Below are 16,923 nucleotides of genomic sequence, written 5' to 3'. Positions count from 1 at the left end.
GATGACCACAATGGTCTCTTCTGGTCTTGGAATCTACGAATTTGTAAATAATCTATGGACCTGAGCCTCAGATTTCCCATATGTAAAATGGGGATAACGATGTAAAGTTCTTTGAGATGTATTAATGAAAAGCGCTATATAAAAGTTAGGTCTTTTTGTTACTGTCTAGACACAGTAGTTTATCTACTGCAAACCTAGATGAGAACTGTGATGAACTGGGGTTATGTCTGTATAAATTATGAATTCTGATTGATATTGTGAAGTTGTACTGTGAAAACCTGCTTTATCATGAATGCTTATACGTATGTCGATCCACCATAGCTGACAGGACCTGTAGCGGTTACACACCAGACAGATACTACAAAAGGTGCTTAAGACCTAATGACCCTAGTCTGGTGAAAACATCTGGGAACAGTGAGTGAGCTGCATCCTTAGAAAACCAGTTTAGCTGACTCCTCTGAAGGGAGGGAGGGAAGGTAGGAGCAGTGGCAATTTACCAGGAGTAGAATAAAAAGACCAGGTGACCAGGAGAGGTTTAAATAAAAGAAATACACAAGAACAGAGGGAGTCAGACAAGAAGCAGCAGCTTGGGGCAAGAGAGAGCATGGTCACAGAAGCTGAATAAGGGGCTCCAAGGGAGAGGTCATTCAGCATTTAGCAGCCTCTGAGACAGGGAGTCTCTGCCCTGTTTCCTGAGGCCAGATAACCACAAGAACTCTGGACAACCCAAGGGATTCATACCCCAGCCAAAAGAATGCCCTGCAATGCTGAGGAAACTGAGGCAGGGACATGTGTTTAGTCCTGTGCTTTACATTATTATGTATAAAAGAGCATAAAGGCATTAGACTATACAAAGTGCATGTGTGTTGTCTGCTTCAGAATACTGCATGGCCCTGAGAATTAAACTGTACATCAGAAACTTCACTTCTTTGGGACAAAGTTTTGGGAGAGGGGGATGTTTATGTAACTGAGGTCAGTGCTGATCCTGGGTCCTAGGACAGGTGGGTTTGAAGCCCTGTGCTGCACATTCATCCTGCAGGGTTTAATGCAAGCCAGATGGGCCAATTAACAAATTAGGTAGCTAATTAAGGAGGCTCAGAAGGGGCTGCTGGGATAAAGCAGACACTCCCAGGAGAAAGGGAGGAATGAGTGGAGACTGCAGCCTGCAGTCAATCCCTGGGAAGAGGGAGGAGGCTTTGGGAACTGGTAGGCCTAGGAAGAAAAGGGAAACCAGTAGTCGGAAGCAGCCCAGGGATAGAGCAGTGAGGCTAGAGAGAGAGGGCCCAGACTGCTGGGCTGAACCCAGAGAAGAGGGTGGGCCCGGGTTCCCCTACCAGCCACTGGGTGAGTGGCACCAAGACAGTGAGCGGGAAGACTGCCCCAGACTATTGAGGAGCTAACCCCCCCAGAAGGGGAGAACACAGATAGTGACATGGCCAGAGGGCCAAGCCATGGAGAGGATATTGCGGTCCCTGAGGCTGCGAGAGGGGCTACAAGCAGATAGCAGAGATGAAATGACAGTGTGCAAACTGCAGCTGGGAAATGGGGGCAGCATCGGCCTCAAGCTAATCCCCAGAGTACCAGGAGAAGGCACCAGCCCAGCAGCGAGTGATGCGCCCTGTGACAAGCCCCATTTCCAAGACCTGGTAACAGTCCAAGAGTCAGTGCCCAGGAAACGTGCCAAAGAAGCCAAGGGAGGAAGCAGTGCTGCAGCCTGCTGAGGTTTTAGAAGTGTAACACATGCCAGGGGATCCAGAGCTCCGAAGCTTGGATTCTCCTCACAGCAGTCCTAGTGGATGGCCAGGAAGGAGTACTCGCTAGGATCTGTGACAACTACAACTGCCTAAATGGCTACTAACTCCTACAAACATTCCTCTTTCTGTTAAAAAAAAAAAAAATAGGAAATTCACTGATGGAAGGCCTCATTAATGCAGAGTTAAGGTTGTCTGGCGGTATCTCATGCCCTCAAAAATATCAAGTTCAGCAAAAGTCAAACCTTTGAAGGAGAGGAAATACAGAGTTAAGGTACATGCCAACAAAACGTTAAATCTGCCCTCTTTGAGTAAAGACCCAATACTTCCATAGCTCACATACCTGCACTCTGCTTTTCCAGAAAGTGCATATCACTCAGGGAATTGGGCATGTGACAACTGTAGCAGAGTAATATGCCTTCTCTTTTCTAAGGCAAAATTTGTTTTTAGGTGAGCTGTTCTGAACAGGAGCTACCTACACTATTCTACACTCAAGCATTGGGCAACCACACACTGGTTAAATTTTACAACTCCCTCACCCCCTTTTACACCCCCTTCATTCTTACTCATAGGATTCCCCCTAACATTACACTTTCATTTACCTATCATTAAACACACTGACTGGGTTTCATATCCCATCTCACTGCTGACAATCCCCATGGCAAGCAGAGCCCTGTACCCCCCTCCTGACGCAACCTACACAACTCAGTGTTGAACTGATGCATTCCTTTGATCACATATGGTGGAACAAAGACTTACATGTCCTCATATCACCATCATAGCTCTGTGATGCTCCTCAAAGAAATCTCCAGACCTCTTCAGATCACAATCACATCTCTATCAAGCTGCTCCAGCTAATGCCTCCACTATTCAGTATAGCTATTAACACAGCGAATGCAGAATGCAGTTAATTCCCTGGGGCTATTCCCAGCCGGGGGGGGGAGGGGCTGGGGTGGCAAGGCAGAATTAAGGTTGTGTTGGTGTGTATTTTAACACTCAAAGAAGACAAGACCGCTAAGGAGATGGTCCATCAATGGCTGTTAGTGAGGATGGGCAGGGATGCAAAACCATATTCTGAAGTGTCCCTAGCCTCTGTTTACCAGAAGCTGGGAATGGGCGACAGGGGATGGATCACTTGACGGATCAAAGGATCACTTGAAGAGGAGACACTAAATGAATTTTTTGCATCAATCTTTACTGCAGATGACGAGAGGGAGATTTCCACATCTGAGCTATTCTTTTTAAGTGACAAATCTGAGGAACTTTCTCAGATTGAGGTGTCAATAGAGGAGGTTTTAGAATAAATTGATAAATTAAATAGCAATAAATCACCAGGACCAGAAGGTATTCACCCAAGTGTTCTGAAGGAATTTAAATGTGAAACTGCAGAATTACTAAATGTGATATGTAATTTATCGCTTAAATTAGCCTCTGTATCAGATGACTGGAAGATAGCTAATATAAAGCCAATTTTTAAAAAAGGCTCCAGAGGCCCTCTTGGCAATTATAGGCCAGTAAGCCTAACTTCAGTACCAGGGAAACTGGTTGAAACTATAGTAAAGAACAGAATTATCAGACACACAAATGAACATGAAAAGTTGGGGAAGAACCAACATAGCTTCTGTAAAGGGAAATCATGCCTCACCAATCTATTAGAATTCTTTGAGGGGGGGGTCAACACATATTGGATAAGAGTGATCCAGTGAATATAATGTACTTGGACTTTCAGAAAGCCTTTGACAAGGTTTCTCACCAAAGGGTCTTAAGCAAAGTAATCAGTCATGGGTTAAGAGGGAAGTCCTCTAACAGATGAGTAACTGGTTGAAAGATAGGAAACAAAGGGTAGGAATCAATGGTCAGTTTTCACAGTGGAGAGAGGTAAATAGTGGGTTCCCCCAAGGAGTCTTACTAGGACCAGTGCTGTTCAACATATTTATAAATTATCTGGAAAAGGGGTAAACTGTGAGATGGCAGTTTGCAGATGATACAAAATCACTTAAGATAGTTAAGTTCAAAGCAGACTGTGAAGAGTTACAGAGGGATCTTACAAAACTGGGTGTGTGGGTAATAAAATGTCAAATGAAATTCAACGTTGAAAAATGCAAAGTCATGCACATTGGAAAACATAATCCCAACTCTACGTACAAAATAATGGAGTCTAAATTAGCTGTTACCACTCAAGAAAGAGATCTTGGAGTTATAGTGGATAGTTTCTGAAAACATCTGTTCAATGTGCAGTAGTCAAAAAAGCTAACAGAATGTTAGTAACCATTAGGAAAGGGATAGATAAGAAGACAGAAAAGATCATAATGCGACTTTATCTATCCATGGTACACCCTCACCCTGAATACTACATGGAGTTCTGGTCGCCACATCTCAGCTTGGAAAAGAGATGACTGAGGAGGAATTTACGACAGTTACTAACCTTTCTAAAACTGTTGCTCTTCAAGATGTGTTGCACATGTGCATTCCACGTTAGGTGTGTGCACACCCTGCGCATAGTTGCCAGAAATTTTTCCCTCAGTGGTACACATCAGGTCAGCTCTAGCACCCTCTGGTGCCATGCGCTCATGGAGCAGTATAAGGGGACTGGCCAACCCCACACCTTCTCAGTTCCTTCTTGCCAACTAACTTTGTCAGAGGGGTAGGACAGTGGGTCATGGAATGGACATGTCAACACATCTCAAAGAACAATAGTTACAGAAAAGTTAATAACTATCTTTTCTCCTTCGAGTGCTTGCATAGGTCCATTCCATGTTAGGTGACTCATAAGCAGTACCCTAGGAGGTGGACTTACAGTTCATGGACATGAAGACTGCAACATTGCCATACCAAACCTGGCATCATCAATAGCTTGCTTGGTCATGGCATAATGGGAAGAAAAAGTATGCACCAACAACAAGGTCGCCACTCTGCAAATGAACTGGACTGGGATCTGAGCCAGGAACACCACTGAGGAAGCTTGTGCTCTCATAGAATGGGCAGTCAGGATTGCAGGTGTTGGGATGCCCACCTCCTCACAGCATGTGTGAATGCAGGAAGTGATCCAGGATGAAATTCTCTAAGCCGAAATGGGTAGGCCTTTCATCCTATCTGCTATTGCCACAAAGAGCTGTGTGGATTTACGGAATTGCTTGGTCCTTTCTATATAGAAAGCTAGGCCATGCCTAACATCCAGCATGTGCAGATGCTGCTCCTCCCTATTCTTGTGAGGTTTCGGGAAGAAAACTATCAGGAAAATGGTCTGATTATTATGAAACTGTGAAACCACTTTCGGGAGGAATGCGGGTTGGGAGCGAAGTTGTACCTTTGTCCTTAAAGAACACCATGTCTGGGGGTTCTGAAGTAAGGGCACTAATCTCTGAGACCATCCTTGCTACTAGAAAGGTGACCTTCCAGGAAAGCTACAATAGAAGGCATGATGCCAGCAACTCAAAGGGAGGGCCTGGGAATCTTGGCAGGACCAGATTTAAGTTCCACAGGGGAATGGGTTCCCAGATCTGCGGGTATAGCCTTTCTAAGCCCTGGAGGAAGCGAATGGACATTTCGTGTGAAAAAACTGACTGACACACCACCGGAGGGTGGAAAGCTAAGATGGCTGCTAGGTGTACTTTAACAGATGAAACAGCTAGGACTTAGTGTTTCAGCTGAAGAAAATACTCCAGCAGAGTCTGGAAAGTGACCTAATGGTTGAGAGGCCTCGATTGGATGACCAAACGGAGAAACACTTCCACTTGGTGAGGTAACATGGCAGACTTGCTCCGAACAGGCGTTTAACTTCCACATGGTCAGGTGGAGGGTGTTGAGGTTCGGGTAGAGCATTCAGCCATGATCTTGCGAGATCAGGTCCAGGAGGGGAGGGAGTGGCATTGGGGTCGATACTGACAAGTCCAATAACTATCAAAGCAGTGCTGGCGTGGCCAGGCTGGACCTATAAGAATAACTCTTGCCCTGTCCCGGTTAACCTTCAGTAAGACTTTGTGCACGAGAGAAATGGGGGGAAAGGCATGGAACAGGTGCTTTGCCCAAGGGAGTAGGAAGGCATCATTGAGTGAGCCTGGTTTGTGGCCACACAGAGGGCAAAACTGTTGACATTTCCTGTTCTGCCTGGTCGCAAACAGGTCTATCAGGGTATTTCCCCACCACTGAAAAATGATCCTTGCTATGTCGGGGCAAAGGAACCACTCTTGGTGAGAGAAGAAAGACCTGCTGAGCTGAACTGCCAGTTCGTTCTGGACTCCTGGAAGATGAGAAGCTTCAAGGTGGAACGAGTGCTTCACGTAGAACTCCCACAAGCGAATGGCCTCTTTACAGAGGGGGAAAGAGCGGGCCCCTCCCTGCCTGCTGATGTAAAACATGGTGGCTGTGTGGTCTGTAAGGACTTGTACAAGCTTGCTTGCAATGTAGGGTAAAAACACCTAGCATGCTAGGCAGACCGCTCTGAGCTCTCTAACATTTATATGTAAGAAGAGCTCTTCCTGGGACCACAGACTTGGTATCCTGAGGTGCCCCAGGTGAGCCCCCAACTCAGCTTGGATGCATCTGAGATTACAAATATTGAGGACTGGGGTCTGATGAAGGGAACGCCCAAGCCTACTGACCGGGAGTCCCTCCACCAGTCAAGGGGGGCAGGAACTGCGAGCACCAAGTCCAAATGATGCTATTTCGGTAAGTACACCAAGGCTGACAAAGCCTGAAGGGATCTGAGGCGCAGCCTCGCGTGCTGCACCACTTGTGTGCACGCAGCCATGTGACCCAACAGCCTGAGGCAGAAATTGGCTATTGTGACTGAGTGGACTTTGACCTGACATATCACTGACTGGAAGCAGGCTTCTGGGAGGAAGGCCCTGACTCAGGTAGAATCGAGCACCACTCCAATAAACTCTATTCTCTGTACAAGGAGAAGTGTTGACTTCTGCTCGTTTATCAGCAGGACCAGTGCTCGAAAGGTTATTTGGACAAGATAGATTCTGGCTTTCACCAGGGTCTCGGACCTTGATCAGCCAGTCATCGTGGTATGGATATACTTGCACCCCTTGCCTTCACAGGAAGGCTGCCTCTACTGCCATGCATTTCATGAAGACCCAAGGGGTTCCTGAAAGGTAAAACAGGAGGACGGTAAACTAGTTGTGGGTCTGGTTCACGATGAACCTGAGAAACCTTCTGTGGCCTTGGAAAATGGAGATGTGGAAATAGGAAACTTTCAAATTGAGGGCGGCATACAAGTCCCCTGGATCCAGGTAGGGAATGATGGAGGCCAGAGAGACCATGCAGAACGTCAGCTTTTTGAGATAACTGCTGAGGCAAAGCAAGTCTAGGATGAGTCGAAAGCCCCCTTTGGAATTAGAAACAGCAGGAATGAAATCCTTTTCCTCTCAGATTCTGAGGTATGTCCTCCACAGCTCCTACCCAGAGGAGGGCTTGGACCTCCTGGGATAAAAGTTGCCCGTGAGAAGGGTCCCTGAAGAGGGACAGAGATTGGGGGCAGGAGGGAAGGGTGGAAATAAACTGAGGCATATAACCTTCCTCCACCATACTCAGCACCCAACAGTCTGTGGTGATAAGGGACCATCCCAAGCTGAAGTGGGAGAGATGGTCCAAAAACAATAGGGGAACAGGATCCGGTATAGGAACTGGTATAACACCCTTAGGCACCTCATCAAAAGTTCTGTTTGGAGCCTCCTGAATATCTGGGAGGTCCAGGTAGCAAGACTGAAGCGGACAGGAGCATTTGTCTGTGCCTATAACCTCTGCTTCACTTTTTAAACAGGTCCTGACAGGAGGCAGAGGTGAAAAGAGGGCCAGTTGTTGGGTCTTGAAGTGCTTCCTTGAAGGTGCCGGGGCATAGAGACCCAGGGAATTGAGGGTGGCTCTGGAGTCCTTCAGGCTGTGGAGCCTTCTGTCTGTTTTCTCCGAGGAGAGTGAAGCTCCCTCAAATGGAAGCTCCTGAAGAGACTGTTGAAACTTAAACTCTGATATAGAGTCCCAGATGTTGAAATTGTATCTCCCTAGCAATACTACTAGTTGGAGATGTGGAGCTGTAAACCACCAGTAGAATAAACCTTTCTATTAAAAAGGTCCAGCTTTTTTTATTCTTTTGCCTTAGGGGTGGCCCCTTGCAGCCCCGCTTGTCTCTTTCATTGGCCTTCAAGACCAGAAGGGACCCAGGAGGGGGGTGGGAGTATAGATTCATAGATTATAGGACTGGAAGGGACCTTGAGAGGTCATCGAGTCCAGTCCCCTGCCCGCATGGCAGGACCAAATACTGTCTAGACCATCCCTGATAGACATTTATCTAACCTACTCTTAAATATCTCCAGAGACGGAGATTCCACAACCTCCCTAGGCAATTTGTTCCAGTGTTTAACCACCCTGACAGTTAGGAACTTTTTCCTAATGTCCAACCTAGACCTCCCTTGCTGCAGTTTAAACCCATTGTTTCTGGTTCTATCCTTAGACGCTAAGGTGAACAAGTTCTCTCCCTCCTCCTTATGACACCCTTTTAGATACCTGAAAACTGCTATCATGTCCCCTCTCAGTCTTCTCTTTTCCAAACTAAACAAACCCAGTTCTTTCAGCCTTCCTTCATAGGTCATGTTCTCAAGACCTTTAATCATTCTTGTTGCTCTTCTTTGGACCCTTTCCAATTTCTCCACATCTTTTTTAAAATGCGGCGCCCAGAACTGGACACAATACTCCAGCTGAGGCCTAACCAGAGCAGAGTAGAGCGGAAGAATGACTTCTCGTGTCTTGCTCACAACACACCTGTTAATGCATCCCAGAATCATGTTTGCTTTTTTTGCAACAGCATCACACTGTTGACTCATATTTAGCTTGTGGTCCACTATAACCCCTAGATCCCTTTCTGCCGTACTCCTTCCTAGACAGTCTTTTCCCATTCTGTATGTGTGAAATTGATTTTTCCTTCCTAAGTGGAGCACTTTGCATTTGTCTTTGTTAAACTTCATCCTGTTTAACTCAGACCATTTCTCCAATTTGTCCAGATCATTTTGAATTATGACCCTGTCCTCCAAAGTAGTTGCAATTCCTCCCAGTTTGGTATCATCCGCAAACTTAATAAGCGTACTTTCTATGCCAATATCTAAGTCGTTGATGAAGTATAAGTACTCGTAGCCTTGGTGGGAACAAAGTACTTCTTCTCTGCTCTCTTTGAACTGGGGGCCAGAGAGGACAGTGTGTGCCAGAAGGTTTTGACTGGCCCCATGATGACCTCATTGAGAGGATGAACCACCTTCAACAGGGCCACCGCAGCCAAGATGTCGAACAGGCTGCATGAGGACCTCCACTTCCAGCCCTAAGTTCAAGGCCACTCTTTTCAATAGCGCCTTCTGAGCCTTGAAGTTGTCCTGGGGCCTCAAACACGGACATCAAACATCCCTAACACTGCCTTGTCTGGGGAGGAGGCCTACACTGGCAGGTGGCTCTCCTTCTCTCCTTCTTCACTGACCAGAACCCGCTGCTCCAGGGCCTGGGTCCGACGCTGCATGGTGTGACCGAGGAGTCCGCCTCTCCGACACCATCAAGTAGGAACAGCCTGAATGAGGGCCAGGCATCGGGGGGGGGGGGGGAAAAAACCCCACGGGTTTCAAAAAGGCCACTGCATTTGCATGGGCCAATGCCCACTGCACCAGGCACTTGGAGGAACCCCGTACCAGGATTCACTGCCATGTAGGGCTGACTGGTGGGGCACTGGTAACGGCCCCTTGGCTGGGTGCACGACTCCACTTCAGACTCCAATGGATGAGTCATCTTTCAGGGACCAAGGAGATGCTGTACCTGTCAGCTCCAAGAGCCAGTGACGAGGATCCGGGGATTGGTGCGAAAGTGGGGAAGCCTGTGTCAACATCAGCAGGGCCACTTCCCTCTAGATGGTACTGAGGGCAACATGCTCTCTTCTGTTTGCCCTCATCGCCGGCATCAACTCTTGCACTGCCCGCAATAGTGGTACCGAAAGCACCAGCAAGTCCCTGGCCGCAATGGACGCATCCCACCATCCCGCAGGCACCATGATGTTCCCCAGGTGCCAATGGCTGATCCGGCACTGCATTCAACACAGCCTGCGAACAGGATGGAATCGATGGTGCAACCAGCAGAGCAGGGGCAGGGCAATGGCCAGACACAGACAGCACTCCACTGCGCTCCTTGTGCTTGTTCTTGCTTGTTCTTTCTGAGATCTAGGGAATGCCACCTCTCAGACCGCTGCTTCTTCTCCTTCTTTCTCAGCACCAGTGCGGTGCCAAGAGTCCTGTGCAGCAGGAGGAGCACTCCTTACTGACGCCGAGGTACTTAGCACCAAGTCCGACCAACTCGGCTCCAAAGTTGGTCTGAGTTCCCTTCCATCAGGAGAGATTTTAACCTGGCTTCCCAATCCTTCTTCATAACCCAGCTTCAACTGGCAGCAGATCTGACAGTGATCTCATACATGAATCTCCCCCAGGCACTTTAGACAGCTGGAGTCCAGGTTGCTCACAGGCATGGGCTTGCCGCAGGAGGCACAGGGTTTGAAGCCCGGAGACTGGGGCACGTCCAGGTACGAGAGCAGCGGAAACGCTGCTAATAGTTGCGAGAGTCCAACTAAGTCTGCTGGTTGGAGTCTGCTACAGACCACCAGACTAGGGGGATGAGGTGGACGAGGCTTTCTTCTGGCAACTAGCAGAAGTTGCTAGATCACAGGCCCTGGTTCTCATGGGAGACTTTAATCACCCTGATATCTGTTGGGAGAGCAATACAGCGGTGCACAGACAATCCAAGAAGTTTTTGGAAAGTGTAGGGAACAATTTCCTGGTGCAAGTGCTGGAGGAAACAACTAGGGGCAGAGCTTTTCTTGACCTGCTGCTCACAAACAGGGAAGGATTTGTAGGGGAAGCAAAAGTGGATGGGAACCTGGGAGGCAGTGACCATGAGATGGTAGAGTTCAGGATCCTGACACAAGAAAGAAAGGAGAGCAGCAGAATATGGACCCTGGACTTCAGAAAAGCAGACTTTACTCCCTCAGGGAACAGATAGGCAGGATCCCCTGGGAGAATAACATGAAGGGCAAAGGGGTCCAGGAGAGCTGGCTGTATTTTAAAGAATCCTTATTGCGGTTGCAGGAACAAACCATCCCGATGTGTAGAAAGAATAGTAAGTATGGCAGGCGACCAGCTTGGCTAAACAGTGAAATCCTTGCTGATCTTAAACGCAAAAAAGAAGCTTACAAGAAGTGGAAGATTGGACAAATGACCAGGGAGGAGTATAAAAATATTGCTCAGGCATGCAGGAGTGAAATCAGGAAGGCCAAATCACACTTGGAGTTGCAGCTAGCAAGAGATGTTAAGAGTAACAAGAAGGGTTTCTTCAGGTACGTTAGCAACAAGAAGAAAGTCAAGGAAAGTGTGGACCCCTTACTGAATGAGGGAGCAACCTAGTGACCGAGGATGTGGAAAAAGCTAATGTACTCAATGATTTTTTTGCCTCTGTCTTCACGAACAAGGTCAGCTCCCAGACTGCTGCACTGGGCAGCACAATATGGTGAGAAGGTGACCAGCCCTCTGTGGAGAAAGAAGTGGTTCGGGACTATTTAGAAAAACTGGACGTGCACAAGTCCATGGGGCCGGATGCACTGCATCCAAGGGTGCTAAAGGAGTTGGTGGATGAGATTGCAGAGCCATTAGCCATTATTTTTGAAAACTCATGGCGATTGGGGGAGGTCCCAAATGACTTGAAAAAGGCTAATGTCGTGCCCATCTTTAAAAAAGGGAAGGAGGAGGATCCGGGGAACTACAGGCCAGTCAGCCTCACCTCAGTCCCTGGAAAAATCATGGAGCAGGTCCTCAAGGAATCAATTATGAAACACTTAGGGGAGAGGAAAGTGATCAGGAACAGTCAGCATGGATTCACCAAGGGGAAGTCGTGCCTGACTAACCTAATTGCCTTCTATGATGAGATAACTGGCTCTGTGGATGAGGGGAAAGCAGTGGATGTGTTATTCCTTGACTTTAGCAAAGCTTTTGATACGGTCTCCCACAGTATTCTTGCCGCCAAGTTAAAGAAGTATGGGCTGGATGAATGGACTGTAAGGTGGATAGAAAGCTGGCTAGATTGTCGGGCTCAACGGGTAGTGATCAATGGCTCCATGTCTAGTTGGCAGCCAGTTTCAAGCGGAGTGCCCCAAGGGTCGGTCCTGGGGCCAGTTTTGTTTAATATCTTTACTAATGAACTGGAGGATGGCGTGGACTGCACTCTCAGCAAGTTTGCAGATGACCCTAAACTAGGAGGCGTGGTAGATACACTAGAGGGTAGGGATTGGATACAGAGGGACCTAGACAAATTAGAGGATTGGGCCAAAAAAAACCTGATGAGATTCAACAAGGACAAGTATAGAGTCCTGCATTTAGGACGGAAGAATCCCATGCACTGCTACAGACTAGGGACCGAATGGCTAGGTAGCAGTTCTGCAGAAAAGGACCTAGGGGTCACAGTGGACAAGAAGCTGGATCTGACTCAACAGTGTGCTCTTGTTGCCAAGAAGGCTAACGGCATTTTGGGCTGTATAAGTAGGGGCATTGCCAGCAGATCGAGGAACGTGATCGTTCCCCTTTATTCGACATTGGTGAGGCCTCATCTGGAATACTGTGTCCAGTTTTGGGCCCCACACTACAAGAAGGATGTGGAAAAATTGGAAAGAGTCCAGCGGAGGGCAACAAAAATGATTAGGGGTCTGGAGCACATGACTTATGAGGAGAGGCTGAGGGAACTGGGATTGTTTAGTCTCCAGAAGAGAAGAATGAGGGGGGATTTGATAGCAGCCTTCAACTACCTGAAGGGGGGTTCCAAAGAGGATGGAGCTCGGCTGTTCTCAGTGGTGGCAGATGACAGCACAAGGAGCAATGGTCTCAAGTTGCAGTGGAGGAGGTCCAGGTTGGATATTAGGAAACACTATTTCACTAGGAGGGTGGTGAAGCACTGGAATGGGTTACCTAGGGAGGTGGTGGAGTCTCCTTCCTTGGAGGTTTTTAAGGCTCGGCTTGACAAAGCCCTGGCTGGGATGATTTAGTTGGGAATTGGTCCTGCTTTGAGCAGGGGGTTGGACTAGATGACCTCTTGAGGTCCCTTCCAACCCTGATATTCTATGATTCTATGAAGGCCTACCTGAGAAACAACAACTGGTTGAGAAAGAAAGAAATGGGATAGAGAAACAGCGAAAAACACCGAGAATCACCTGCTGAAGCAAAAGGAACAGTTCCAGCAATCATTAGCGGTGGTAAGAAGGAACCGAGAGGGTGCGGGGTCAACCAGCCCCCTTATACCGTGCCATGAGTGCGCGGCACCAGAGGGTGCTAGAGCTGACCCGACCTGTACCACAGAGGGAAAATTTCCTGGCAACTGTGCGCAGAAGAGAGGTCTATAAAATCATGAATGGTGTGGAGAAAGTGAATAAGAAAGTGTTATTTACCCCCTAGGGGAAGCTAGGTCACCAGCTGTTGAGGTCTCTTCCTCTCCCTGGAGAGAGGGCTGAGGATTGAAGGACACTGTAGGCAGATGTGCTGCACAGGGATTGTGAAGATGGCTTGGTGGTGGTTACATAAATAAAAACCTCACAGAAGTGTTGACAATGAAGAGACATCCAAGACTGGGAGTGAACCCAAGGCAAGGCGGGAAAGGAGCTTGCCCTGTTACAAACCCTAAGTTCTTTTTCTCCACACTGCTAACATATCTGTTACTATCTAACTGTTGGTCTCTGTAGCATAACAACCCCCTTTTATGCTCATCCATCATTGCTGACATAACTACATGACTGGTGCACAAGGATGCACAAGGGCTGAGAGACCAATCCCTGGGATGGCAGGATTCCCATCATATTTCACAGCCATGGCATGAGGCCAGGCCCGTGGCCACAGCCTGAGGCTGACTACAGACACCACTTTCCCTCAGGACATACTGTGGGCCCCAAGTGCTTTCATTCCTTTGCAGTAGAGATTTCATTGCTCTCACCATTGGCTGGGTCATGACGTACAGGTGCTGCTGCGACTGGTCAAAGAGCAGGTCTCCACTCACCATGCTGTTCAAGTGGATGACTAGAGAAGCATATGTATTAGCATCTCCCATTGCTCCTAAGTACACCTGTAAGAGACAGAGTCGTAGTCGGCAGGCAGGCAAAATGAAGAGGGAAGTGGGTGGCCAGACAGGTTTGTGGGCAGCTGCTGTTTGTCTTATCTCCTTGTTACATCTTGTCATAAACTAGACTGTAATTACTCTGGAGCCCAAAACAATGGGCTCCCACAGCCTGATTGGTGGCCCTAGGTGCTACAGAAATGTAAATGTATAACAATAATGGGGAAAGAAGATATACAAATGGATGAGCAGGTAGGTATGTGGGCAGGAGAAGGGGAAAGTGAGCTTTTGCAAACAGATTTGAGGGCTGATGGGCAGACATCTGAACAGGCCGAGAGGAGTCGACAAGTCAATAAGTGAACAAGTGGTCTGGTGGAAGGGAGAAAAGTGAATGAATGAAATTAGCAGGGCAATAATTGCCACCTCCTGGACATAGCTATTGACTGATGTAGTGCTTAAACCACAATATTTTTCAGGATAGTTTGTGTGTTCACAGTGTGTAGGATGTCCCATCCTGGCCACGTCAGTCCCATGAAAACCCTGATATTATAGCTGAGGTGGTCAGTCATGGGTATCTGGGAACCATAAACTTGCTGTGAAAAGAACTAGTTATCCAGCCACTGAGTGACCATCATGAGAGAACATGCTGTAATCACATCCATCACTGCTGCCTACTGGGAACACTAAGGTCTGGAGTCGGGGGTTGGTGGTGAGAGTTTCGGATCTTGGTCCTTGTGGTACTAGGAAGGGGGAGACAAGGCAGGGAAATGTTGGGGAAAACAGCTGGAAGATGTAGTGAGGAAAAGAGCCTCCCCGTTAGCTGAGGCTGTTTTTCCATTATATGTCACACAAGTTTGCATTCAGGGGGGTGGAGTTGAACCTACACTTCTTTGGAGTTGCCATATAACAGCAGTGGTGAGAATTGCTCTTCTTTGCTATGTGGGCAAAGGTGAAAGTGGGCCGGTACGGACTGGTATGCCATACCAGTAAGAGGTGGCTGCTGGTACGGGCCTGTACATAGGTGATGTTAGAGTGCTGCCGCGCATGGCAGCACACTAAGATCGCTGCCCCTTTTGCCCCCCCAGGGGCTGCCGGGGGAGGGCAGCTGCCCTGGGTCCTGGTGATTTAAAAGGGCCTGGGGCTCCTGGCCACCGCTGCCACTACTGCGGCAGCAGCCAGAGCCCCGGGCCCTTTAAATCGCCACCGGAGCCCCTGCCGGCATGGGCTGGGCAGCACTGAAGGGCTGGCTGAGGGAGGCTGAGGCCCCGCCCCTTCCAGGAGCCCTGAGCCGGGCCCCCGTACCAGTAAGACTTTTAAGTTACTTTCATTCATGTACATGGGGCTAAGAGATTGGGACCATCTCTTTCAGCTATGAATCTCTATGCCTTGACAGTAGACACTGCAACATGCTCTACCTGGGGTATATCTTAAATCAACTCAGAAACTGAAAAGTGTGGAAACTATGATAACCTAATTGGTATGTGGTGTGCCTCTTGCTAGCAGCATATGGAGCGTTTGTTCTAGGGTCTGTACTGGCTGCCTACAGGTTTCCAGGGGAAATTTATAGGAGCTAAGTTTGGTTTATAGAGACCTAAATGTCGTAAGTTATATTGCATTGAGGAAGGATGACCATGTGGTTAAGGTTCTGGACTGGAACTCAGGGCACCTGGGTTCTGTTCAAAGCTCTGTCACAGGCTGTGTGTGACCTCAGGCAAATCACTCTGTGCCTCAGCTCTCCATATGTAGTGGGGAATATTCTTTATTTCAGGGGATTTGTTAGGAACAATTCAGTGTTTCTGAGGATTTAACGACATGGTCAGAAGGACCAAATAAGCACCTAGACAGAGATATACTGCTGTAACTGTGGCCAGTAAAGGCACCTGAATGGTTGTCCTGTTGGTATAAGAGAGAGGGAACTGCCAGCAGGGTATTCTCCATGAGGGGCCTCCATTTGGAATTTATTCTCATGGCTGATCTCAGATTGCACTAATCTGTCAGCAACCAAGGCCTCATCTATGTATTCAAGGACGGTTGTGATACAAGACACAAAAGGGATGAAGAATGGTTGAGTAGTTAGTATGCTAGCTTGGAACTTAGGAGACCCAGAGTCAATTCCCTGCTCTTTCACAAACTCCTATATGACTGTGTGTAAGTCACTTGGGCCCAGATTCCCAAAGGTATTCAGGCTCCTTCCATTGTTAGGAAGTGGGTCATTTGTGGGTCTTGGCCTTAGTCACTCCATGCCTCAGTTTCCCATCTGTAAAATGGGATAAAAGCATTACACTATCTCACTGGAGTATTGTGAGGATAAACACATTAAAGATCTCAGGTGCTCAGATACTATGGTAATGACTGCCATATACCTAAGAAAGATCACTGGCATTTGCGGGTGGGTTGGGATGGTTGGTTATTTTGTGGTTTGGGGAAAATGAAGGGTTTTTTTTAAGAGAGTAATTATTTTTAGATACAGGCCCAGGATAGAGGGCTTTTTCTTTGTGTTACAAATTTATGTATTTATATGGCAGACTCAAACACTCAGTGGCAATCCTAGAGCTGGACACTCAAAGAAGAGTTTTAAAGCAAGAGTAGAGTACAGCTCTTAAAAGCATTGCAGAGTAGCACCAGTACTGGCTCAGAGAAGATTATAACCGAAACTGTGTTTTGTATAAGCAGTTCTGCTTATTCTTAGGGATCCACGTCAGTCATTGAGGTCACGGAAGTTATGTATTCCGTGACATTCCATAACCTCCGGGCCTTCTGCAGTGGCCAGTGCGGCTGACCCTGGGGTCGCCCAAGCAGCTGGCCACAGGGCCAGCTGCTCAGGCGGCCCCAGGGACAGCCACACTGGCCACTGCCGGAGTGGCTCTGTGGCCAGCTGCACTGGCTGCTGCTCAGGCAGCCCTGGGCAGCAGCCACTTCAGCTGGCCCCAAGGACTGCCTGAGCAGTGGCCCCAAGGGTGGCCAGAGCATCTGCTACTCAGCGGCCTCCTGCAGCTGGTGCCACTGGCTTCAGGGCCCCCACCCCCGAGAGGTGCCCCCCCCCCGGCCTCCTCCCCCT

General features: G+C 48.2%; 1 protein-coding gene across 12 annotated transcripts in view; it reads right to left on the bottom strand.

Annotated features, from left to right (window-relative positions):
* PLXNB1 (plexin B1) overlaps positions 1–16,923 on the bottom strand; it is a 211,514-nt gene that overhangs the window by 86,230 nt on the left and 108,361 nt on the right. For 11 of the 12 annotated variants that reach the window (XR_004646473.1, XM_034775817.1, XM_034775825.1 and 8 more), the window contains one exon: positions 13,746–13,874. The exons of the other annotated variant lie outside the window; for it this stretch is intronic. Coding sequence is in view for 10 of the 11 variants with exons in the window: in XM_034775817.1 (XP_034631708.1) it covers positions 13,746–13,874 (129 nt within the window). In the remaining variant the exon portion in view is untranslated. The remainder of the gene's footprint in view (positions 1–13,745; positions 13,875–16,923) is intronic. 12 annotated transcript variants of the gene reach the window in all.

The sequence above is a fragment of the Trachemys scripta genome, chromosome 7 (genome assembly GCF_013100865.1).
Source record: "Trachemys scripta elegans isolate TJP31775 chromosome 7, CAS_Tse_1.0, whole genome shotgun sequence".
NCBI lineage: Eukaryota > Metazoa > Chordata > Testudines > Emydidae > Trachemys > Trachemys scripta.
The sequence above is the reverse complement of the archived record's forward strand: the minus strand, read 5'-3'. Positions and strand labels throughout refer to the sequence as shown.